This window comes from Aythya fuligula, chromosome 20, assembly GCF_009819795.1.
Source record: "Aythya fuligula isolate bAytFul2 chromosome 20, bAytFul2.pri, whole genome shotgun sequence".
NCBI lineage: Eukaryota > Metazoa > Chordata > Aves > Anseriformes > Anatidae > Aythya > Aythya fuligula.
The window spans coordinates 10,721,411-10,748,027 of NC_045578.1; the positions used below are offsets into that span (position 1 = coordinate 10,721,411).

The 26,617-nt window shown below is 34.9% G+C and overlaps 1 protein-coding gene across 7 annotated transcripts in view; it reads right to left on the reverse strand.

Moving 5' to 3' along the window:
• NF1 (neurofibromin 1) overlaps positions 1-26,617 on the reverse strand; it is a 90,902-nt gene that overhangs the window by 48,288 nt on the left and 15,997 nt on the right. For 3 of the 7 annotated variants that reach the window (XM_032200699.1, XM_032200696.1, XM_032200703.1), the window contains exons 5-36: positions 25,740-25,846; positions 25,459-25,526; positions 25,136-25,211; positions 24,363-24,520; positions 23,568-23,741; positions 22,985-23,107; positions 22,609-22,683; positions 21,606-21,737; positions 20,538-20,582; positions 18,326-18,460; positions 17,407-17,520; positions 16,349-16,428; positions 14,876-14,999; positions 14,237-14,380; positions 13,267-13,513; positions 12,875-12,948; positions 12,672-12,755; positions 11,665-12,105; positions 11,086-11,225; positions 10,429-10,551; positions 9,935-10,018; positions 9,367-9,483; positions 8,636-8,817; positions 8,307-8,518; positions 7,569-7,730; positions 6,999-7,102; positions 5,987-6,122; positions 3,599-3,661; positions 1,766-1,924; positions 921-1,018; positions 628-774; positions 10-156 (exon numbers count right to left, since the gene is read on the reverse strand). In XM_032200699.1, the coding sequence (XP_032056590.1) occupies positions 10-156; positions 628-774; positions 921-1,018; positions 1,766-1,924; positions 3,599-3,661; positions 5,987-6,122; positions 6,999-7,102; positions 7,569-7,730; positions 8,307-8,518; positions 8,636-8,817; positions 9,367-9,483; positions 9,935-10,018; positions 10,429-10,551; positions 11,086-11,225; positions 11,665-12,105; positions 12,672-12,755; positions 12,875-12,948; positions 13,267-13,513; positions 14,237-14,380; positions 14,876-14,999; positions 16,349-16,428; positions 17,407-17,520; positions 18,326-18,460; positions 20,538-20,582; positions 21,606-21,737; positions 22,609-22,683; positions 22,985-23,107; positions 23,568-23,741; positions 24,363-24,520; positions 25,136-25,211; positions 25,459-25,526; positions 25,740-25,846 (4,275 nt within the window). The remainder of the gene's footprint in view (positions 1-9; positions 157-627; positions 775-920; positions 1,019-1,765; positions 1,925-3,598; positions 3,662-5,986; positions 6,123-6,998; positions 7,103-7,568; positions 7,731-8,306; positions 8,519-8,635; positions 8,818-9,366; positions 9,484-9,934; positions 10,019-10,428; positions 10,552-11,085; positions 11,226-11,664; positions 12,106-12,671; positions 12,756-12,874; positions 12,949-13,266; positions 13,514-14,236; positions 14,381-14,875; positions 15,000-16,348; positions 16,429-17,406; positions 17,521-18,325; positions 18,461-20,537; positions 20,583-21,605; positions 21,738-22,608; positions 22,684-22,984; positions 23,108-23,567; positions 23,742-24,362; positions 24,521-25,135; positions 25,212-25,458; positions 25,527-25,739; positions 25,847-26,617) is intronic. The other 4 variants (XM_032200701.1, XM_032200698.1, XM_032200700.1 and 1 more) reach the window with 3 other exon arrangements.

The window sequence follows — 26,617 nt, forward strand, 5'->3', positions numbered from 1 at the left end:
TCTCATTACCTTGTCATAAATTCTTCAAACTTGGAACTAGTGAGATTTAAACTGGACCAATGTGTATCTGCCACAGGTTTGTGCTCAGGTGGACCCAGATAGGCAAGAAGAGTAGCCATTTTGTCAAAAGGTCGTCTTCCAACAGCCTTGTGGTCCCTAGAAACAGCATTATTACTTAACAGATAAGTCTTTATTTATTCAGCAATTCCTGTTTTTTGTTTTTGTTTTGTTTTATTATTTGTTCTATTTGTTTTTAAATTTGTTTTATTATTATTATTATTATTTGCCTAGTACCCTTCCTTACCTTGAAGAGGTTACATATCCTTTTCAAAATTATAAAAAATGTTTTCAGTGAAGAAATTAGAAAAATGTGTATTATGCATATCGATTTTTACAAAGATTGACAGACAAATATACACTCGTACAGAAGGCTGGCAGCAAAACAGGCAAGAAAGATATTAGACATGCACCCAGTGATGAGGTGTCAGTAAGACAAAAAAGTATCCAGAGGTAAGACTTTTTCAGCCACCATATTCTTCTCAGTAGTAACAGTAAAAGCATTTGAATATAATTCAAAATATTCACTCCCCATCAGCAGCTCCCTCCATAATATTTCTGAAGTCTTACCTGTTGCTGGAAAGGTACTGGCCAATTTTCTCCTGATTGTTCCACAGCAACCGGTGCAAAGCAAGTACGTTGCCATCACTGATGAAAGACAGGCTGTGATTGACAGTGTCGCTAGCTGGGCAATCAGATGCAATATCAAGGAAAAACCTAGAGTTGAAAACCAGTGATTGCCATAATTGTGTAAGGGAAGTCTGACACGCAGACCCAATGCAAGTCAAAAGCCTGCAAGCATACATGACTTTTTTTTTTTTTTTTTCAATATTTGGAACTAAAAAAGGTTCCAAAGGGCCTACCTTCGTGCTGCGTCAAAATTGCTTTTTACAAAATCATTAAAAGGCCGCATATGTTCTTCTTTTGTAAACAGGACATGGTTGGCAATACTCTGAAGTATCTAAATAATAAAAAGATGGAAGAGGCACATAAAGGCTTAATGTCTTAACTGTTACAACTGCCAATATAACTTCACTATTAGAAATACACATTTTAACTTGTGAAACTTCAAAACAAAAAAAAAAGGGACATAAGCCACCTAGTACAAAGTATTTTCTTTTACATAATTCTAAATAACAGATTTCACTTCTGAGATTTACTTGGGCTTAAACCAGGAAAAGAAATCATCTTTCAAAAGTGTGCTTTATTAAGGGTTAGTATTTTTTCTGGAAATCACAAACAGGTGTAAAGGCACGTGCCTATTTGAAGAAAATCAAAATTTCTCAACAATTAAAACAATTAAAACTGGATAATATACACAAGGCAACAGAAGTTGTACAGAACCAGTAAACTCCTCCCCACACACTTTTTTTTTTCTTTTTCTTTTTTTTTTTTTTTTTCTTTTTTTTTACAGGAAGTAATACCAAATGGTACCAGTCCTGAGATGGAAGAAAAAAGCTACTTCTTCAAAACTTCTATAAACCTCATTAATACCAGATATTTTCACTACTGTTGAAGTTACGTTGGTTTCTTTGATTTTACGTCATGCTATGATTTATAAACATAACTCTGCAGTCTAAATAAGCGTGATCTTTGTTATACAAAACTAAAAAGTTTAACTAAATTTTCTCATTCTTGTAAATTGAAGAACAGAATTACTTCAGGCAGAACACACAATATGGCCAAATAAAAGTATACACTGATTCACCTTTGACATCAGTTTCAATCCCCTTTCAATTCTTGGTGGAGGCTTTTTATCTAAAATCCCTGCCTCGTAAGGGGAGACAATCGCAGGATTGATGAACCGGAGGAACATAGCACTTCCAACTGCTCCAATGCTGTTCTGAGGAAATCGCTGACTAACAACCTATGAAGTTGAGAATTATAAATAATATATTTGCATTAAAGAAAAGGGAAAGCAATCTGAGAAAAGTCTTGTACGGCAGTCCAACTTTACATATTCTTTCCATAACAATCAAGTTCAATAGATTTGAGTAGGATTCTCTTGGCTTTAATGGTCTTGTATTGTAAGACAATCAAGAAAGAGAAGGAAAGAAGAGTAAGGGGGTGAGGGGGCTATCCAGACACTGGCAAGGCTTACTTCAGCTTTCATATAAACTTTCTTGCTGGGGTGAAATTCCTGCAATAGCTATTGTACAAAGCTAAGAAAGTAAACTACAAAGTTGCTCACCAGTTAATTTCAGCCACTGACAGTAAAGTGGACAAATGCCATATGTTCACAATCAGGTGTGCACAGCCTTCCAATCAAACAGATAATTCTTTTTAAATTCTCAGGTATTTTATTTGAATAACTATTTCAATATTACTTTCAAGGCCCTCCCCATCAATGTGAATTACATGACTTAAAGTTTCAGGACTAATCTAAATTTGAGGGAGGGAGATATTTGAAGAAATCTCTCTCCAGATCCATCGTATCTCAACAGATTTACCAAAGAAGGAAAGACAGAATGATCCAGAGCTAAGTAGCCAGTGTCTTATAAAAATTCAATATCTGTATATGTATATTTTTGTCCAATTATCAACTAATCATAATGTCAGATTCTACCATTTCACAGAACAAAATTAACAAGTTTCATATATGAAGTTAAATTGTTTAAATAAGACCCAATTCCCAGCTTACTATACTACTTCAAAGCATAACTAGTGCAATCTCAAATCATGCTTCTTAAAACAGATAAAGCCATTAGTGCATACACGTCAAGAATCATTATGGTTTGGTAGCAACCTCAATCAAATTATCTTGTGATGCAATTATTTATAATATTTTCTTGTAAAGTATTACTTTGCACACAGATTTTGCATTTCAACATGATACTAATCCGCTCAGTTATAGCAAAAAACATGGGAGTATTTAATAAAAGTCTAAATTTCTATTCTGCCTCAGTATTATTCACACATTGTATTTTGAGGTCACTGTCAAAGAAAAGGGTAAGCCTTAGCTTATAATGATACCACTCTATCACAATATATACATCTCAACTCTTCTTTAACACAGTAAGTTAAAGTGGAAAATCTCATCTTCCCTCAGTAAATAAATAGAAATGCTATTTTTTATTGCTTAGTTAGAAGGCAAACAAAAGAAAATATCAGAAATAAATCATAGGAGCCTTTTTTCAGCAAACCATGTGTTAATTGTTCTTCTCCCAGGATGCAAGCTGAAGTCATGTTATCTACGGAAGTATTAAAGCAACTAAACAGACTCAGATTTTCCCCCAGACCAAATATTTTCTTTCTCCATTTTTTTTGGAAGATGGTGGTAAGGGTAGAGGAATCAGAATATTAAATGCTAAGCTGTAATGTTAAAGATGTATTTTTGTTTACTCAGATAGGCACACAGAGAATATTTTAAATATAAAATAATTCCAGTGTTAATTGAAATGAAAGCTATTTTGTGCCAGAATTAGTAGAATGATTTTACAGTGAGTTCAAATAGACTGAAGTGAAGATGTTTTGAATAAACAGCAAAAGATTTCTGTTGTGGTTTGAAAGAAATGGCTAGTAAAAAGGTCTCCAAACTTACTGATTTTTTGTTTTCCTTTTTTTCTTTTACGGTAGCTTTATTCAGTAGAGAGTGGCAAGTTGCCTACAGAACAGAGATGAGCACAAACAAGTCACAGCACCAACTACATACAGCAACAAAAAACCAATGTTGACTTGTACATAAATTACACAGTAAAATGTAACAAACATAACCAACAGAAAATGAAATATATAAACTAAAGACTGATGATGGAGGTTCTATTCCACATTTTTTATTACATCTTATTTACAAAGCACTAAATACAAAACAAGCAAATGTTGCGTTTCAATCATTTCTACTATTTCTGGCTAGATTAAAAGTCAAACCACATTAATGTGCTCATGATATACAATATTGGGCATTAAATCGTATATTCAGCTTTCAGACGTATTTCACCATCCCAAAATAATTTTAATAGTAGAAATAGTAAAGTGTTATACCTTTGATATACACATTACTTTAAAAATAAATTTAGAGTTTTAAATCTTCCCAATGTTTCTCTGTGTGTCCTTCAATTTAGTTAGATCTGTGATTCATTATGGTTAATTATTACTTTGAGAGCTAAAAGATAACATAAAGTAGTTCTGTGGAGAATGGAGGGAAAAAAAAGCCAGCAGATCTACATCAAATTTATTATAGATTTCCAAATTTAGACATTTGACTTGATTATGTTAATTTCAAGGCAAAGGGACCCACCACAAAACCTCATGTTCTCTTGTATTTTACAACAGGATTTGAGCAAAGATATAGCACATTAGCCTTATGTACTGCTGCCCCGCAAAGAGGTAAATTTTGCTCTTGCAGCTCAATCCTATGTCTTTCATATTAGTTGTAAGAACAAACTAGCATCACTGAAAAGCCCCATACTAAGTGAAGCCTGGAATTCTATCAATAGAAAGCTAGCAATATTTAGTTGTTTGAGAACAAGCACACACCAACGATTCATATATAATCTTTAGAGAAAAGAACTGGAAGAAAATTCATACAACTTAAAGATGTGACAGTAAAAAAGCAAGTCAGTGAAAGCGATTCCACCAACCAAGCTAAATTTAAACAGCTCAGATTTATTCAAGACCTGTTAACTGATGTTGTCCTTACCAAACTTCTGACTTTGTGCAACTTCTAGAAAGAAAGAGCTAACTTTGGAAGCATTCTTATCTCTACTCTATTCATCAGGCTACTGCATTTAAAGGAAGTAAAATTTCCATCCCTCTTTATTAAGAAAAATCATGTAAATTAGCCTTTTAACTGAAACAATATAAAGGCAAAAAACAATAGAACTGATATGCTCCCACAGCAGAATCTTTGAAAACCACCCCATTGCAGAGTACATTCCAGTAACTCCAATTCACGTCAGAATTAAAAATGGTTTGCATAGGAAGAATTTTTAGCAAAGTATCACTGCAATGGATCTAAGTCTGATGCACCCTAGCAACAGCACATAAAGCAATTCTAGGAAAACATCCAGGACAAACCAGCCTAATGGAAGCAAGAATCAAGCACGCATGGCATTTTCAGTGACACATCCACTTGCAGTCAATGTCTGCGAGACTGACCATCTGATCCTAAAGGAAAACCAACTTGCCCACCTCGTTTCCCTATTTAACGCACACACAGAAACCCAAACAAAAAAACCTTCCACAACCTGGATACAGTCTGTTAAAACCAGAGGCAGAAAGAGAGCCAGGTGACTCGAGAAGCCATTTACACCAGCTGTTACAGCAGAAACAAAAGGCCAGCATTTGCACTCCGAATTCCTCCCAACAGCTGAGGACAACAACCCCAGACCCACAACAGTCCCAACACGATGCACTGGTCTTCACCCCCAAGTTCTGAAAATCACAACAGTATTCGCTACAAAAATTATTAATAACGGCTAAAACATTATCAGTGCTAAGAATAATGATTAACATTGCATAGAATGTTTTTGTACTACTCATAATTAGTTCAAAGTTTTGTTTCTCTGAGACAAGGATGCTTTCACTTTCCACAGCAATCTCGCACATGCGGCTGTGGTTGACGATAGCTCCTTTGCATGCTCTCCTTACAAACATAGCTCAGAAAATCTGTTTTCCTCACTTTACTTCAGACCCGAGATACAGACTCCATGGCAGAAAGGCCAACAATAGCTCTTCCAGAACACGGAGAGACTGCAGCTCACAACCTCTGCTGTGCACAGCCCTTCTGTGACAGCCTCCTCCAGAAGGACAGCAAACTGTATTTCCTACTGGTCCTGCGGGCAGCAGGAATATCCATCCCCTACTGGAATTTTAGCAGCCCACTATAAGAAATGCCCACTATGCACCCATTACTAGACCAAGATGCAAACTACTAGAATTGTAAAATCAAACCCTAAAGTTTAGGGGCAGGCAACCATTGCAGGCATACCTGGTACAAACAATGGCACACACTGCGAAGTTGTGGGGGGAACTCTGAAGAAGAATTAATGATTGCATGAAAAAATTTTTCTGTCATTTGTAAGAGACTCCGCTGGTTCTCTTCAAGGCTTTCTGTAGGCTCCAATCTGAAAGAGACCCATAAATGTATAACCAGCAATCAAATCCTACTGACTATGCTTGTATTTTCAGTAGTAACCTTATCCCAAGGGGTAAATAAAAATCTTACAGAAATATTTACAATCTTTCACACAGAAGATTCCATCAATAATTTAAATTACATAAGTGACAAATACAAGGTCATTCAAAACTTAGTAATAAACAGAGAGCTGTAAATTGGATTCTCTCCCATCATTCCATACTAAGACAAGTGTTCGTAATTCCAAGAGGCCTGCATTATCAGTTTGATGATGGTTTCTGTGAAAGGGATTTCTGAGATAGACACAGTTGTTTGACAGCTAAACTATTAAAAATAAAACCTATCTCTTGGCAAACTACTTAAAAGAAGAATTTTGAAAAATTTTCAAGAGTTAAAGAGAATTCAAAACAACAGAACAGCTACTAAATCCAAATCTTGAATTGATATGAGAAATTAAAGCAAAAAAAAATTACAGTATGTATGCATTCCAACTTGCTTCTGTAACTAATCCAATGACCTAAAGCAGATGCCTTCTGGTACTACTGGAAAACCCCCGCATTAGTGGCCTACAAAAAGTATGAAGTAGCAAGTAGGAGAAGGGGTTTTGTAAGGACTCTCTGTCTTCCTTACTCTCTCAGGGCTTAGAGGACATGCAGCGGAACTCATCTCAATGTGTTGGACAGCTCTGTACAATTCTCCCTGGGTATAAGGACTGTTGGTAGATAAAATGAATGTGTCTGGTGAAGTGAGGAGCAGAAAAGTATGAAAGTGTGAGAAAAATATTTACAACAAAGAAAAGGAAATCACAATGACTGGGAGACAATTTTATAAATACTTTTGTTTCTCCCCGCCTTGAATCTCAAACCTTGTAGGATCCACCTCAAAGCTAACATGCTGCCATTCAGAGGACGTGATCACAGTCCTTAATAAAGGTTCCAGAAGTTTCTGCAAATACGTAGCACCATACACCTATTGAAAAAAGAAAATCAGAATATGTGGCCAGATTAACATAGCAATTCACAGGAACACTCCAAAATTCTGTACGTTACAAGAGCTTGAAAACACTTGATTTGTTTTGGCATAAGCCAGATGTCTGTAAAACTGGTGTTCTGGAAGACTCACTTCTGAAACACAACCGTGATGGACTTCTACCAGTATTTTATTTAATTTTCAATCTAGAGCAAATCATAAATCAACTTAATAACCAGATGGAAATCCTTCCTAGAGTATACTGATGCAACACCCTAGCTCCGTTTGTATAGTACTACACAACATTTTAAACTGAAATGAAAGACCTTGGAACTTGTCTTCTCTTTAAATAGAAGACAATTAGAAACAGTCTTCAAGCTGGTACTACACCCCAAATCACTCATGTAACTAAGGTAGTCATAAGTTTAAAAAGATATGTAGCAGAGAGAAAGGTTAGGTAACATACCTTAAAACAGAAAGTCATTATTTTACTAGCTAAGCTGTTTCCTCGGAAGAGTGTCTGCATGGAATCTGCTAGTTCAACTTCCTTTGAAAACATATTCCAAAGCAGCTGGTAGAGTAAGTGCCGGGAATCAAAGAGTGTGACCAGGACACGAGCTAGCTCATCCTTAAAAGAAGCAGGAAACGGTCATCTGAGCAGCGAGTCAAAGATTGCACTAATTATTTAAATTTGCTATGGAGTCTTGCATATAAATATCAAATTAAGCATGCACAATCTTTTTTTAAATCTTCCCTATGCTATTGTTTGCCTAAAAATCTCTCTCATGATAACCACTCACGCAAATTCATAATGGTTAGTCCAGACAGATAAGCATTTATTCTGCTGTATAACAAAAAACAATTCATCTTGTTAAATTTGAGGAGTAAATACAGTTGTGTTTGTCTGCATTACAGCACGCAGTTTGTAATAAATAACATCAACCAAAACAAATGCATTTATTATAATAATTGTATACAAAATTGTTCCCAGGCATTAACTGAAATTTAATATAAAACTACTGTTGATAATCACGATCTCTTGCAGCTGGATTTCTGAGAATACAATAAGAAAGGCTAGTTATTACGAAAGGTAGGTCTAATCTCTCTTTAGCAGGCTGTTGTTACACCCCCAAAATGTTTGACCTAATTATAAGTCTTATTATTTTCAAAACACTTAGGAAATAAAATGCAGGAATTAACTTACCCACTGAGAACAAGGCACCACATTGGCTAAAGCCATAGCAATAGGGAGCTCCCCTTGATCACCCATCATTGTAACCAACTCCACCAATCTCTCAAACCGATCTGCTAGCACTGTTTCTGCTAACGTATCAAATTCTGTTCCCTGCTGCAGAATTTTGGTGAGGACTTCCATAAAGGTAGCTCTTGTTTGGAGGTCTTTATGATAGCCCAAGCCTGAAAAAAACAAAAACAAAAACAAAACATAACTACTAAGGGAAATGTAAAAATGAATCAAACACCAATGTCTTCACTGTGTATTCATTTATGCATAGCTTAATCCAATTACTTTACCTATGGAGTGCATAAGACCACTGTCCACATTTGCATTGAGTAAATTTGACATAGCAAGAACAGTGCAGTGTCGTAGCGAAGCTAGTCTTCGAGACATTCCACGTTTCCTGCCACCAGTTTGTGCACTGTCATCTTCAACTTCACTACAGTCATTTAGAAGGTTCATAAACAGTGTGAAATATCTAAAGAAAAAGATAGACTTGGATAGTTAAAACAGATTCTACGAAGGCAACGGTCTGGAAAGATTTGCATACAAAAGTAAATAGACCATAAGCCTCCCAAAAAATCCCATCCATCCCCCCAAATAATCTTCCCTGTAGCACAGTTTAAACTTTCAAAAAATATGTTGTAAGAACTAGGAGGCACTGCCCTAAAAACTCATATATAAGTTGCAGAAACAAAACAAACAAATTCCACTGGTGTGCCTTTACAAACAGCTGTTTTGAAGGAGATTTTAAATTTCATGGATGAAAATGCAATTTCAAACCCAGCTAATCCCTCCCACGAACTAAGGATATGTCTGTATTAAGGGGACACAAGGACAAATTTAGTAATTATTTTCTAAATGAAAATGTTTCCATAAACCTATTAGGCAGAGATTTGTGAAATGACATCTATACAAGGTAATCTCTACTTCTGCTAGAAGAAAAAACTTAGTTGGTAGTAAAAGTCATATGGTGCTTCCACTCTGAGACATTGTATAGTAGAAATAGTTAAAAGTCACTGTTTACTTAAGAAATAACTGAGATTTGGCTTCCATCAACTCAACACCATCTCCTTCTTCAGGCTGTAACGGAAGCCCAGCAAGAAGAGAGACCACTGCTTCCATACTCGCTTGGTCCAGATCTCTGAAAAAGTTTTAAGGTTTTAAGAATCAGTTGTTAAACTGATCCATCAGGAAAATAGCGATCACATTCTGTGGTACAGGTTCAAGCAACACATCATTAAAGGACTACAACTAAAAAGGAATGTTTTCACTAAAAAAAACTTAAGTATGAATTCAACACTATAATCTTTGACAATTTTATTCTTCATAATGTATCATATGAAGACATAGTTCTAGGAAATAAAACAAGCAATTCTAACACTAAATCAGAAATAGCATTAACAAGATTTAAATAAAAACACGTACATTTTAAAAGAACCTGCTCACAAAAAATTAAGTTTCGATTTTGGTCTTTTCTTTAGAATTACTACCACCACAGAAATTCCACATAATCCAACTGATCTGTGGATATCAAATGGTATCTGGAACACTACTAGCAACTTCAGAAGCAGTTTAATAGTACCCTTTCTTACCTTGTCAAGCATTTTACATCCTCATCTGTTGCTTGATTAGATGTTCCCATAACCCAGTCTGTCAAATATTCTACCATTTTGTTTCTGTGAAATATAGATACAAAAACATAAAACTGCTAGCTTTGTTTTTTCCGTTTTTTTCCCCCCTAAATAATAACCCACACACCTAAATACACCTACTACTGCTTGCACTTAGTATTACAAATTCATATTCGAACCACCAGATATTGAAGATTAACTGAATTTTATTATACCAAGTAATACCCCACTCTGTATCAGTTTTTTTACATACATTTAGTATCCCCATATTCAAAATAAAATTATAATGCAATACTAGATTCTAAACTATTAACACTGAAGACAAAGTAAAAAAAAATATATATATACCATTATAACAAAGTTTTCTTTTATTTTTTTTAAACATGTCACCAAAATTATACTTGTCCACATTACACTGCCCAAGGTGTTTTATTATGTCTAAATTTCTTTCTTACCTGAATTTCATTTCTTGGCAAAATGAAAGGTCATCTCTTCTCTCCATCATTACTTCTACTAACTGACAGAGCTTAGTTTTTATTTGAATTGCATGTACCAAATTTCCAAGCACACGCACATATCTGAAGATAAAAAGCAAAAAGTAAATACTTCATGCTGTACAAAACGAGGCCCATGCATTTGAAATCTTTTCAGGTCTGTGTCATAATCTACACATTGGCCGATACAACTCTGACTTGCATAGTGGGTTAGCAAGTATTTGGGCTAATGTTTTTTCCAAGCTTTATATCAGCTGAAGACCAGCACCAAGTTTCTTGAGGCCAAAAAGGTTTCTGACTGGCATAAACGTTTCTGACTGGCATAAACCCAAACAGAAACCTGCCCTTCATCTGGTTTCTAACCACTACCACTGTTGTACAGAAAAGAAAACAAATAATTCCAGGAAAGGGGGTGAGGTATGGAATGGTTGGTTCTGAAGAAAATAAGTCTATGCTATCATTTAAGTAATCTTTATGACTACTGAAGTTGTCAGAACAGTAAGAGCAGGGATCAACTTCTTTCTCCATGGGTAGAAGCAGAAAAGATATAGAACTAAAAGGGTCTACTTCACTCCATAAACATATAACTTTGTATAGAAGATTAACCAGGTTTCTCACCTAACCAGATTTAGCATCATTGTCTCAATACTAGCTTGTCCAAGATGTTCTGAGCTCCCTTCTGTATGATTGTCAAGCAAATTCTTCATTATAGCAATGGTTTGTTCTACAAATTGTGTGTTGGTCTCAGTTAACAAAACCTAAGGGAAGAAAGTTTGTAGTGTTAACTTCCAGTTTGCAGTTAACTCAAAAAAAAAAAAAAGAAGTGTTTTCATAAAATATACTGCAGAAAATATAACAGATAAATATTTTTCTAGAATCACCAAGTCAAAAGAATTGCAATACATATCAACATTAAATATGCTAACACTACCAACCTTAAAGATTCTGAGACAATTCTCACAGGTTCTGTACTCTGAAAGTTTACTAAGAATTCAACAATGTTTTTAATTACTTTATGTTAAACATAGCCTGGAATAAAATATGATAATTTTATGACACATGCGCTCAAATACAATCACAATGTTTGCATTTTTTTTGTAGAAAACATGAACAGATAACCCATTTCAATTACCTATGTGAAAAACAAGACCAGTACTTTTTAAGATACGCAAGTGAAGGAATATATCAACAGTTTACCTGTCCTTGAGAATCAAAAAACTTGCTGATGGTATTCTTCAGTTTGTTAAACAGCATTGGATAAAGTGCTGGACTCAACTCCAAACCCACCAGATCTTTAATATTAGTCCGTATTTGAAGTCCCACTTTCTCGTGGTTACAGACCATCAGAGTCAATAATCGATCTATGAATTTGCTAACAGGAGTCTCTGCATTTCCCTCAGTGGATACCATAGATATCATGGAGCCCTTACGCTCATTGACTGGGCCCATAGGTGGACTGTAGGTTGCTAGTCCTGCATTGCTACGATGCTGTAGGCACACTCCTCCAAGGGCACATAGGAACCCCGTCATGTTGATCCATTCCTGAAGAGAATCTGTGTCTGACAAGTCTATGGAGCCTCCCCCACTAACATGCGACATTCGTCTCTTAACAATCGTCTTATGAAGACTTTCCGTAACCTAAAAAAGAAGGACTGAAGATGAAATCTTTTCAATTAAACATAAATAACGGAGAAAGATCAGAATTTAGAAGTATGTCATAACATATCCCACCATTTTAATTCCATCTCAACAAATTACTAAGGTTTGCATCTTACAGCATGAACAAAATTCTATCCAGAGGGGCTATTTTTGTAGAATTTGAAGAAACTGAATTAAAAAGGGACCAAAAGGGGTTGCCTAGATGACTCCCTGCTCTGTAGTAGGACAAAACATATTTAAATCATGATAGTCAGCAGCTTTTTTTTTCTTAAAAAATTTCCAGTGAAAGAGATTTTCTAATTTCTCACTATTTTTTTTTTCCAATTATTAAACTCAGCTATCTCCCTCACAGCAATTTAAGTCAAATTATCTCTTTCTCTTATCAGTAAACACAGAGGACTTGATTTCTGGAATATTTTCATGGAGCTTAAGTCCTCCTATACAACTCATTTTCCAGATTAAAATGAAATTTCTTAAAATACATAAGCTTAAATAGTTACTCTGAATTTCTACAGGGTCAAACCTAAGGAAAAATTCATAGTCACCTGCCCATCTTCCATTTTGGTCTTTGGATAGTTAAGGATTAGTTTTGTAGCTTGTTCCCATTTTGCATGTGTATCCTCCCAGGCCTAAAATAAGATATATCAAGATTTAACTTCAAAACTACTCATAGCAACAGTCTTTTCTGTGTTCAAAAAAAAGAAAAAAAACACATATGAAATGGACAGAAATTTAGAAGAAAATTTACCTCTGTGTTGCCCGCAGTTGGATGTTCAATGCGTCTTAATAATGCCATCACTCTTTTCTGAAGAGCTGCTCTCCCTACAAACAAGCACAGAACATTTATGAAACAGATTTTTGAAAAGCCACCTACATCAAATATGAGATAATTGAAAGTAATTATAAAAGAGGAACATATCCCCTTTAACTGTTTAGAAAGATTCTCCTTGTTACACTTTTAAATCCTCATGAACAGTTACCCAAATTCCCTACTCCCTCCATCAGTTTCAATGGCTAAGATATTTCAGTGAAAGCAGGAGTTACAGCCAAATCAAGAATATAAACTTGTTTAAAGAACTCCAATCCAAACAAGTCTTATTGTACAGGTAGAAAGGCATTTTCCACACTCATCATTCTTACCTGTTGACATCATATTGCTAACAGATGCAAACTCCATGAAAGTGTTGTAGTTTGGCAAAAAATTATGAACTGAAACTTCATCTACTCCACATCTGATATCTGCTTCTTCGCACAGGTGACGGAAACAGGACATTGCAACAAGGACTGCCTCAATATCTGGGCTCCACAAAAACATGTATAAAGCGACTTCCAATTTTGTTTGGGCTTTGCGACAAATAGGTGTTCCACTGCATCCTGCTGTACTTTCCTTGGGAAACACAGAATTCCAAGTTCGATAATATTGCTTAGAAGTATGGCAATTTTCTTAATCCACATTGTTTTTCAAACCTGCTTTCATTCTAATAGAAATAAACAATTTAACCAACATCTGAACTCTACTGTATTTGCTGTTGCACAGTGGCAAGAAACTGCTCCTTCCACAAAGATAGCCACATACTTAGCAAAGTCTTATTGATACCAAAAAATTGTATGTTAAAAAAGAGAATGAAGTTTTTGGCTCATAAAAGATGTTCTAAATAACCTCGTCACTTTTCCCTGTGGCTAAACACTAGACTTGTCTGTCAAAGGGCATACTTTACTGAGATGTTTGATTTTGATGATCTTTCACAGTCTATTCAAACTGGATGCAATACATTAAAAAGTGAGATTTCAGATTTATTAACAATGGACAAATATGTAGAGATGTTATGTGTGATCCTAAGAAAAAAAGGATTCACCAACTTTTTAACCTGAAAAAAGTGCAACTTCCTAGAAGTCTGAAACCCATTACTCACCAGCATATTAGATTCAAAACTTATGCATGTTACAGCTGATTATTGACCAGAAAGAGAACAGTAACACATAGTAGTATGTTTTTTCCTCCTCAGAAATAATTATATTTTTAAAAATTACACTCTGTGATTTAATTTCTACTTGCACATAATTTTTTATCCCTAAATGTTAATAATTATTATTATCCGCTGTTACTTACCATGGAAGAATTCCCTTTCCCTCTCCTGAGGGTGGCTCCCGGGGTACAGCTTTTCATCTCCTCATGGTCAAGAGACATTTGACTAGTTCCACCTCCAGAGACATCATAAAGGAAGAGAAAGTGACAGGAACTCCTATCCGATTGCTGTAAAGAGAGGAAAGAAAAATAATTAATCACCTTATCTTTTAAAACAATGCAGTTCAGGAACTGTTGTCACTAAAGTAAAAAGCTGTTCAACATTTACACAGCATCTTTTACGTAGGTGCTCTTAGAGGGCTTTATAAATTTACCCATATTAATGGTATCTTAAAATGACATTTCCCCTTAAGAAAATAAAGTATTTTGAGAGTCATCATCAAAACATATCACCTTGATATAAGCACATCATCATGCCTTTTTCTTCCTTCCTTGGGGCCTCCCAAAATCCCAGTAGGCTTCTTGGTTTTACTCCACAGTTTATATACCAACATAAACATAACTATAATTTAAATGCAATTAAGTGTAAAGAACTACTTTAGTTCTTCAGTAGCTACTAAATCTCTTTCCATCATAAAAGTAACCTTATAAATAAAAGCAGTAACAAAACAGAGACTAATTCATTTTAATGATCCCAAAAGATAAGTGATAATATTTGCTTACTTTATTTTTTAGAAGAAATTTATTCCTACAGATGAGAATCTCTCGCAGCCACTTGAGGATTTCTGTACTGCTGAGCATCTGATGACTGGTTAGTTTCTTGCAGATATAAAAAAGCATTTGTGAACTGCAGCAAAATGAAATTTAGCATTAGCTTTATCATCTAATAATAAAATATCTGATAAAGGTATTACTACTTTTTACATAGAAATAGACAATTAGCATGAATATCCTACAGATAAGCTAGCATCTTCTTTTAAAATGTATAGTAGATATAATATAGGTGTGTACTTTAAATGACAAAACCCCTCTGTCCCTTCCCACCGCCCAACTGGCCTCTATAGTTCCCTAGAGGAAGTTAAGCAACTTGGGTACTTGTTAGAAGTCCAGACTCCAGGGCTGTCGATTCAGAAGTCCTCCATTTATCCACAGAACAGATACAGCACAGACAGTGGCAGTACAAGTTTACCTACACTGCTCTGATAACGTGTCTCAACTCTGTTCTGGAAGGAACACATCTAGGGATGTTCCTTCTTCATATCCATTCAGGCCTCACACTCTCTGTTAAAACTGCCAAAGGGTCCAAATTAGTGTCAATTTTAATGGGTTTTTCCCCCAGCCCGAACAGACCACAAACTCATTTCTACTACTAGAAATTACAGTAATGAGTTTTAGTTATTGCCCATCTAGGTAGGACTCAGCCCCCAAACTATCCCATAATAAGCCCCTTGAGCCACATTTAGCAGTCATGCAGGCCAATTTGTTGATGCTCAAAGTGTTCCTATTAGATTTTAATTCGCTTTCTTCTAAAACAAACACCTGCACCAAATCAGATTAGATCACCAAACATTTTTCTTAAATTGTTTAGCTCATGCAATTCTTAGAATTCTGAGGTGCCTAGTTTTTTGGTTCGGCTCTTTGTGTAACTGATTATTTTGGAACTTTATGTTTTTTTAATATACTCCAAGAAATCAACTGCAACAGCTGCTGTGATGTTATAATAAGCAAGATGACTTTAACCAATAAAAATTCTTTAGATACATAAGAAAGACAAATGGAGACCACAGATCAGGGCAAACTACTACCTTTCTTAGATGAGGGCTTCAGAGTCAAGATCAGCAAATCCACACTGCTAGAATTGCTTTGCATCACCCTCCCTCAGCCCACAGAGGATAAAACAGAATTCAAACAAACACTTGAATGCAGGGCAAGACTTTAACATTTTGAAGGAATAATCATTGCTATACCTTAAGCGCAGGCTGAAGAGAGTCATTAAGAAAGCCAGCAAAACATGTGTTGTTTTTTTTGTTAAATGGAAGTAGTATAAGGAAGATACTACTTTGTCTTCAGAAAACAAATCATTTTGACTGCAGATTCAAGACAATGTCATATAACTTTCTCAAAACATTCACAGCTATTGCAAAAGAGAAGACAGATCAAAACAGCTGTTGCTCTAATTTACAGAAGTGAACTTACCTAATTTCCCAGAATGTTTCTATAGGCGCATCAGGATTCCACAAATCAATGCTGTCTAACTGGTGAAGAACTAGCAAGGCCTACATTCAAAACAGAACAGCATCTCACTTAAAGGCAGAAATTGACAAGTCACTTAAGAATGGGCAGAGAAATAGGTGTAATCACAAGTCAATTACATTCCTTAAAAAATAAAAGATAGAAAAAGCATTTTATATAGCAGAACAAGACTTTGTTGCTAATCCATGTGAAAGGTATTTTATTTTATTCCCAATTAGATTTACCTTTTATTTCCATAAAAACCCATGCTAGAAACACAACCTTTTTAAAAGATAGGCTTTGGCTTCAATATTTACTGAATGATCCAAACCGCAAAAATATTAATGCAACACATCTTACATAAATAAACTTCTGGTGGCAACAACAAAATTTCTGTAGTTCAAGCTTTTTGCCAAGGACAAGCAAATACTTTCCTCTTTGTAATTATTCCCTTCACAACAGAAAACCTCGATAAGAATAGCTTCTGACCATATTCTAGGGCTTACTGGTGAACTAAAGCCAAAACTTTAATTTCTGCTTTTGATTTAGTCTGATTAACTAAAAGACCTCAAAAATCAACTATTTATAAATTGAAGACAATTTTTAGAAGAAATGCATATCTCAAAAATTCAACTGGTCAGACTCAAGACAAACAATCATTGATTAAAAGTCATTTACCCTTAATTAGCCCAAGCAACTATGGCAAACAAAATATCTAATCTGAAGTCCCCTACTACATGGGGCTGTCTGATATGGAGGCAAAGAAATGCAATGACACTAGAGAAAATACAAGTTAAAAGACAAATATGTAAATCTTGACTATTTTTTCTAACAAATTCTGAAAAAAAAAAAATCAAATACCACAACACAAAGTTTATAAGTGTTATGCTGCAAAGGGGTTGTTTGAATACTGTTAAAATGGCAATAAAAAATAAATTGTTCTCCAACAACACTGAAGTAGTTATTTCAAATTGTTTCCTAGTTTAAACAAACTGCTTGGCATACAGAACATTATCCCTTACCTCCATGGCTTCTTGTGCTATATCTGGCATGCTGGACTGCGGAACAAGTTGTACAAGGCCTGTAATTAATTCAGCAGTACTACCTTGTGTCTCAGGCCCTTGCTTCCTTGGATTCTAAAAAGCAAAAAGGAAAGCACCTTTAAGAAGCAAAACTTTTCAATGACCAACCATGTTACTGACTGCTAAGCAATAGTCTTATAATTAAAATAGGTAGATTTTAAGAGTACCTCATTTCTTTTTAAGCCATGATACTCTTGCATATTATATCTTTGATACAATAGAAATATTTTAAAACCAAACGATAAACAGACCAGACAAAATGAAAATACTTAGCACACTGATTAGATGCTAGTAGTAGTACACTAATTTTGGCAACACTGCATAACACATGCTCTCCATGTGTAGACATTATCAGATTTTATCACCACTTAGTTTACTTCTGCAGCTTCACAGAGTTCATAAACAAGATTTGTAAAGCCACAAGGTAATATTTGAAAAGAATAGAATATTAATTCCGGCATGAATTCACAAGAAAACACTGTTAAACATTAAACTTGTTAAATTATTTTACTCAGCATCATAGACAATACTAACAGAAACTAGCAATAACCTAAGAAAATATCTTTCTAGTCACTGGAACAATGGCTTTTTTTTTTTTTTTCCTGATTTTAGTTTTCTTTTTGTTCTTTTCTCCTTTCCTTTTTCTTCCTTCAGAGCTTTATGGTCCCTTTCATTGTGATTGCTCTGGTTCTGTAATATCTCTTACAGGTGCTTTTTGATGTTGTCTTTTTGCTTTGACAGGTATTCTTGATGTCAGGTTTATGTTTTTAATCTTTATTCATTTAGAAGCCTCAAAAGTAAATTTTACTGTTTTGTCATGATTTTGTCTGGGATAGAATTAATAATATAACATACTTACACACAGCAAAAGCTTTGGATCAGCATGGATTAGTTTTACCAAGGATAACAGCAAGAACTTGTAGCTTCTGGTTTCCAAGTCAGTAGGTTTTTCTTTAAATTTAAGGCTTGTCATCTTCTCTTTAAATGTAAGACTCTGACAGGAGGAAAAAGCACAGTCACTGTCAGTGAGGTACTCTATGGAGTAGTTATAATTAAACATCTTATGAAGCAAATTGGTTGTACTATCTATAACTCATGAAAAAGTTATAAATCATATTCAATTCACTCCAGTATAGCTGCATAGCCTTCTACTTAGAAATACCCTATTAAATATGCATACGCTATCACTATTATATCTTTAAGCTTTATTTAAGAAATATTTTAGTAATCTGCAGATGGATATAAGAAAAGATTTTGTATAAGACAAGCTGTACAAAAGGAAATTGGATAGAAGGACTAACAAGAATTTAGAGGATTTCCTCTTGTCAAAGAAAGACAAAAAAAGGATCCCAAGTAAGCTTGATTACATGACAGGGTAAGGATTTGTTTTATTTTCAAAGGCAAATCATTTTCTATTTTCCTGTCATTATCAGTCTAGATGATAGCATTTTCATCTGTACAACCTCTGAAAAATGTACCTTTCAGTTTTCACAAGGTACACAATGCATCTTAAAAAACAAACAAACAAACAAAAAAACTAGCTCCATTTGAAAAAATCAGTAAACTGTTTCATTCAACCTCCTCATCTGAAATGGAAGATGTTTTAAGGTATGTACTGAGAATTCATACAAGGTATTCTGATTTGACTCCATTATGAACTGTATCGTGTTCTACCACTGCTGTTCACACAACACAACCCAGATAACAGTATGACCAATACATGTAACTAATAGTCATAAAGAGTGTTAGCTGTGAAATAAGCATATATGGATGCTACTGGTTATAAGGATTTTCCAAAATCAAGATTATGCCTCAATACAGTGTGCACAGTACCCCAAAGTGAACCACCCTGTTGCATGGCAAGTGACTGCAGCACCTTCATCTTAACAAAAATAATCTGGACACATGCTAAAGTGTGTGAAAGACTATATAATATAAATAAGTATCAAAATATAATTTATAATATATATATGCACACAAAATACAAGTGAATATATATAAATGTGAATTTGCATTAATTGATCCTCAGAATGCCCAAGCAGAATTTATATTTTCATGAACTTTAGAATCATGTCATCAGGGATTACGTTAGTATTTTTACTTACTCTTACCAAAATAGTTAAGAGACAGTAACGTGGAAAAAAAAACACACATTGTGGATACTCAACACAAGACAGAATACAACACTTCATAAATTCAGCTTTTAAAATTATTTATTCTAACTTCTTATTTGATAAAATCTCAATTAAACAATAACATGAACTTGTTTTTCATTTTCATTAAATTTATAAATTTTTCAACAAAAAAAAATGAAACTAGCTTGAAATCATCCTCAAGGTAACTGAAGTCTATATATGATGCTGTAGAATTTAATTCTACAAGAAATGCTAGAAGTTCTTGCTATTTTGCTGAACAGCTATATGAAAACAGAATAAAATTTACCACATTAAAAGTATCTGATCAAGAAATTGATACTATGCTGGTAGTGGTAATTCATTCTGTGCAAAATCTTAATTTGGTACAGCTAAGTGAATTCTGAGAAGAGGTGCATGCCAAAAGAAGCTGATTAGTTTCTGTGAAGCGATTTATTTACTTCACACAATCAAAACTAAGGATTATCAGAAAACAAAGAGAGGGAGATGGATACTCTCTGCACAGACATCAGTGGGATAAACACCAGTTTTAACCTGACAGACAACACTGGAACAAAAACACGTGGGGACAACTTAGACACAAGTAAGTTTAGGCTGGAAATTAGAAAACAGCTTTAAACACCAGAGCAGGGAGATTCTGGAAGAGCACCGTGATGGAAAAGTAGGGGTTAGAAAGAAAAGAACACGCCCAACAAAAAGCCTTTACTTCTACCAACGAGCTCAACAGATTTGTGTAAGGGATGGTGTTGCAACTGCCGGACCAGCAGTGAAGAGGTCTTCTCCAGTCCTGCGCTCTCACGTAAAGCACGCCACCTTTCGTGCCCGAGATGAAGTGATGTGACTGCAGTGGTAACTATGCACAGAAAAGTCAGAGCAATGAAAGGCTTTTCTGCGGTAGTTACGATGGGTCATACTTACAGCAACAGAGGCCCACTGCCATGCAAAACAGTGACTGGTTGGCATCTGACCATGAGAGCGACAGCAGCCAATAAGAACAGAAAATAAGAAGCAGAAGACAAAGCACCACCAGTCAATGTCAGAGTTGCCATTACAACATCCCTGCTATTTTCTCTACAGATGAATATAGATATGTATATATAAACATATATATACACACACACATATAAAGCAAGTTAAACAAGTTGTAGCTTTCAACTAAAAGCATTTTGATCATTTGTTTTTGTATGAGAAGCCCAATAGGAATATTTTCATGCAACATTTTAGGCCTTCTTCCAAACCAGACATCCAACACTTTGGGACTACAAATGCACTTTGAAACAATTCAGAAAACCAATGAGCTAACTTGACGCATCCCAAGTCCTACATGGAAAGTTCAAAAGAAAGGCAACGCAGCTGCATGTGAACTTACTGAAAAAATCTGGATGAACTACAATTTGAATTTCCTTTTTTTTTTTTTTTTTCCCCCTCTCCTAAGGTGACCAGGAATACCGGCTTTATTTCATAATGTTTGAAAAGTCTGGATCACTTCAGTGCTGTCACCAAGACCAAACAGTCAACTTGCTCAAAGGAAATTAAGCAAGACAAATGAAGAAATATTCATGCCAATTATGGTAAAAGCATTGCAGTTTTCAGAAATTATGCTCACATACAGAACGCTTTTGTTTCTCAGATTAAATAAAAATGGACATATTACCTAGTTAATTCACACAGCAAGTAAGCTTAAAAAGAACAGTTAGCCACGGGACAGTTACAGAAGAAATACTGTTATACTGCCAGTTTAAAAGCAGCATGAAAAAAACCTGAGAAACATACATCACTAACTGACTAGGAACAGTTAGTCAATGCACCAAAATCTCAAAGGTTTACACAACATGTATGGCTGGCTCTCTGTTGCTTTTTGGATTGCAATGTTCTTCCTCCCTCTAGTTTCCAGTCTAAAGTTAATGAATAAAAAAGCTGTAATGGAATGGAGACAAAGGAAAAACAAGAGGCTTGTGTTTTAACAACTTCTTTACAAGTCTTTACCGGAGTCATGCGAATTGCTGGATGTGCCCCGCAGCCCTGGATAGCTTTATGAAGAGTCTCACTGAACATGCTGCGAAGCTCCATGGAATGGCAGTACACGGCATCGATCTTGGGCCACCAGTCCAACGCAGACTAGAATGAAAACACAGAAATGCTCAAAAGGTAAACTGGCAACATGAGAGTTACATTATGATTTATCTTAGATACCAAAGTTATAAAGCTGTAATATAATGAAACTTTACATGAGTATTTTACACAGTATTACAAGTGTTATTTTTTCATTGTGTCAATAAAGCTGTCAATGTTTAAATGAAGTACAACAGAAGCAATGCTTCCAAGTAAGCTGCTTACTATATTTCTTCTCCTTCTGAATAAACACATACTCTGAAACCGCGGATACAGGAAACCACAGCAGGCTTCAGGATACAGACAGCTAGTAAAACTTCAAACACTTAATGTGCTCTCAAATTATTCTGATACACTAAACAAAATAGAAAACTAGTCTTTTGAGTGCGTGATAATATCTGAAAAATAGTATTATTCAACACATTAAACACGAGTAAAGCATAGTGCCTGTTTTGAAAGTGTACAAATACCAAAGCAATATAACTTTAAACAACTTCATTGTTTCTCTAGGTACACTACCACATCTACAGTAGCACGTTCTTCCCTATTTGTCAAAATGTCTGATTTTTTTTTAGTGTTCTCATTACCATGCTGGGATAAATGAAATAGAAAATATTATATAAATTAAGTAAGGCTAGTTGCTTAACACTGACTGATTCTATTTTCATCCTGATCAGGAAAAGCTCTCAAACTGGGAATCCAATTGGTGGATAGCGCCAACTAAGATTTGCATGGGCTTGTGTATTAACAAGCAACTCTGAGGCATAGATACAGGCAACAAGATTTGGTCTAGTATTTAGATTTTATTTAGTAAGCAGATGTGGATCCGAAGAGAAGCCACAAATAGATAGGCTAATTAAATACTTTCAGAACTTACATTTGTGATTATTCGGTGGAGTGAATTTACCAGTACATAATGAAATGTTGATGGGGAATTCTGTGCCAAGCAGATCTACAATAAAAATAATACATAAAAGCCACTTAGGGACATATTTTTCTCTGTCATCTTTCATATCACAACGAGCATCATACTGGAGCCTTTTTATTAAATTGACAAAACTGTCAAATCTAGACATGAGAATAAGAAATTCTAACCAGAGAAGAAAAAAAAAATGAAAACGTGAAGGGAATCGTCAATAAGGGATACTTATACAATTGAAATTATTTACAAACTTCCAGCGTGCTTATCTTTGATAACTGACAGGTCATCGACAGTATGTTGATAACAACTTACCAGTAAGTTGTGTTCTCACCTTAAAGTGTTGGTTATTATGAGGGTTTATGCGGAAGCATGAGACTAAGCAGTCAATCATAAGGTCTATGTCTGCGTTCTGATTGCCTCTTGAAAAAGGTTTACTTGGATTAAACAGCAAATTCTAAATATATAAAAAAAAGAAACCGAGATTATTCCTGTCTACTTTCAATAAATCATACTGCTGGAAAAAAAGGCTGCTCTAAAAATTACACTTTTTCCAAATTGCATCTACCAATATGTACTACTTAAGCGTCAAATATTCAATAGCCATTCTTGTTAATACTAACTAAACAAACCAATCTCCACTTCTAAGCATTTTTTAATAAAACTTTTTATTTTAATGTTCAGCCTCTTGAACAAATTAAAGTTTTAGGAGGCCTAATGGAGACCGAAGAAAATCCACCAAAGAAATGGAAGACTATTCCTCCTTTGCCCTTCAACTCATTTCTTTATTTTATATAAGGAAAAAAAGGAAAACATTCATCTGAAAAATACTATGGTATTTGATTAAGAAGTTTGAAGCTAATTTCAGAATTTAAAAAATCAAATTTCTCCATTGCAATTAGGAAACATATTTTTACCTTAAGATCTACAACCATGGACTGCACTAATAGGAAAATGACAGAATTATCTTCCCAGTTGATGTAAGTAGATGCTTTGCAAAGTTTAACACAAGCAATAGCAGCACTTTCAGTCAGCTGTCTGCTCCCACTGTGGCCTGCAAGTGCTTTCCTGAGATTGTCCAGGAAGAGTTTCTGCAGAATTAAAATTGGGAATAGTTATAACCAGAGCTTTGGTAATGCATGGTCAGGGTTTTCAGAAACTTCAGTATTAAAACTAACATCACTGCATTTCCTGATCAGAAGTCATGGATACTGGGGTTGCAAGAAGTAACTTGATGGAGCATTTTGGAGAAACATGTTTAACAAAGACATTCATTTTGGATAATTCTAGGGCAACTGGAATACAACTTGCAATCAGTGTTTGCAGCCACATCAAATTCTCCATCTGCTACAGGTACTGCAATTACAGAACACAGTAAACACACTGCAGAAACCTGTAATGGTACAATACACGCACACCAGTTAGAAGTTAGGCTAAGCTTGCTACTGGTGGAAGCAAGGCAATCAACACTCGGATTCACATCTCCAGGGTGACGTCCAAGAGAAACAATATTGTTCAGGCCATACTATTTGTATGAATTATTGACAGTGGATCATATGCTAGGTGAGAACTTTAAAAGGGTGCAGAAATTTATGTATGGAATTCTAATACGCTTTAGGAATAAAAAACATAGTAAAATACACTTGAAATACCGAAAAAGCAAAGACAAGCACACTTTAGAAATCAGAATTAAGATATTTTTCTTCTCTTACCTTGTTCATTTTAGTTTCCTCTACCACATCCTTTGCTATATCTTGGATTATCTCTGGGCACAGGACCAGGAGTATGATTTGCAGTGGCCAAACTGCTGCTTTACGTTTTGTGCTTTCTGCAAAGCCATCCACTAAGTCAAACAACTTCTCTGCACAATCTGCATAAAAGGTAAACCCAAGTTCAACACCAATTATAATTATGAAAAGGCAGATAATAGGTATAAAAGAGCAGAGTGATAGCTCCACCTACACAGAAAAAAAATATCTATTTTGCATATTAGTAATATGCTACCTGAGATAAATGGGCTCAAACCATTTAAAGCCATGGTTTATCTGAAAATATAAATTTTCATCCCTTTTTGACTAGAGACAAATACAGCTACTGTTCTTTTATCAAGGTTTTCACGTTGTTGTTGTTTTTCCTGTACGTAGATGAAAAATATTTAAAGAGTTTGCAGCTTTGGGTTATATCTCCTTGTATTGTGAACCACAAAATGAACCCATTTAAAAGTTGCGTCAAGAGAGAAATCAGGCAGCCATACATCCCTGCCTACCCTGAAAGTGTTGACAGGAATTTGTTTCTAACATGCAGGCTTCATAAGAAGCAAATACGGCACAAAAACGAATGTGGGGATGTCTTAGGGGGAAAAAAAACAAAACAAATAACAACAAAAGAACACCCCCCCCCCCCCCCAAAAAAAAAAAAAAACACCTTAAGACTTAACAGGAAAAAGTAAAACCAACTTCCGAATACATCATTTTTTATGCCTTACCAGCCATATCCGTCTGTGGTGTTTGATACAGCTTTGTGAATTCATCAGGATAGTTTTCCACCCAGTTCCAAAATGCCTGCAGGTAACAAAAAACATCTTTACATTCCAGAGCTTAAAAATATTTTTATTTTTGAATTATGTATTTAAATGGAGAGATTTTACTCTTACTTCTAAGAACTCAACATTTCTTGCAGAACATATGCATTGAACTGATGCACAAATGCATATTTTACATAAATTTACGTAATTTACTGAATTGCAAATATGCGTAAACTAGAGAAAGTTTGCAAAGTAGCAATGAAACAAAATATTATAATACTTACCTTTTCAAGACTGTTGATAACAGCTAACTGTGCTACTTTCTTAAGGGCTTTAAACTTGAATACAGTCTCTGTAAAGGTAAAACATTCCACATTTAAAACAATGACTTCATGCTACGCCAATATTTTTTAACGTTTCAGTAAAAATATATATGAATATTTGGAGTAAAACACAGCAATAAAAAGATACATGCATCAATACTGTTGTATCATCTCCAACTAGTCATATACAGATGTATTTCAAAAAAAAAAAACAAAACAAACACAACACATTCACGTCATACCTTGCAAAAGTCGTTTTAGTTTTGAACAATCCACACTGATGTACTGTAAAAGTTCAATATCATGAACATCAGCATTATCTTCTGAACAAACAGTCAGTTCCTGCAATCTAAAATATACAAAATAAATTAACTTCTCAACCAGATGATGTCAGGTAGGTAGAAACTCACACCTGTGATTTTATGTACTGTTGAACAGCAGAAGAATATTATATGATGATGCCCTCTTATAATTTTTTTCATGTTTAGAAACAAAAGACAAACTTTGCATGATTAAGAGCTAATATTAAAGTCTTGTTCTCAGCCATACTGAGAACAGATCTAGAAATACCAGTGATAAGTCTCACAAGACACCCATACCATCTGGTGATAGTCTGTTTACACGCAAGTTTTGTCTAAATCCTTCTGTTATCTCCCATATTTTAGCTATAATCTTGCAATTTTTTCATCTAAATATTACAATCACAGAGACATGACACCTTTATACTACCTCTCCTTAGCAGCAAGTCTTGTCCCAGCTAACTTCTCTAGAGCAAAGCAATGACTGATGGCAATTAATGGCACTGAAGTAAGCTACAACCATTTTTTAAGATGAAAAAAGTCCATGTTTTTTTGGCATAAGAAAAAGGATGAAGTTTAATCATACCATTCTAAATCCAATGGCGCCATTTCATACTTTTGTATTCGACGATTTACTAAACTTCTCATCAGATACTAACCCACTAATAACTAAATCATATGTTCTCACAAAACTAAAGATTGCCGTGTCTTGTTCCAAAGCTACAGATGTGTTTTTGACATGGAATGCGATTTCTAGTACTACACACAAAAGCAGCTCTTCATTTCTTCAACGCCAGGGAAGTTTAACAGCCCACGCTGGG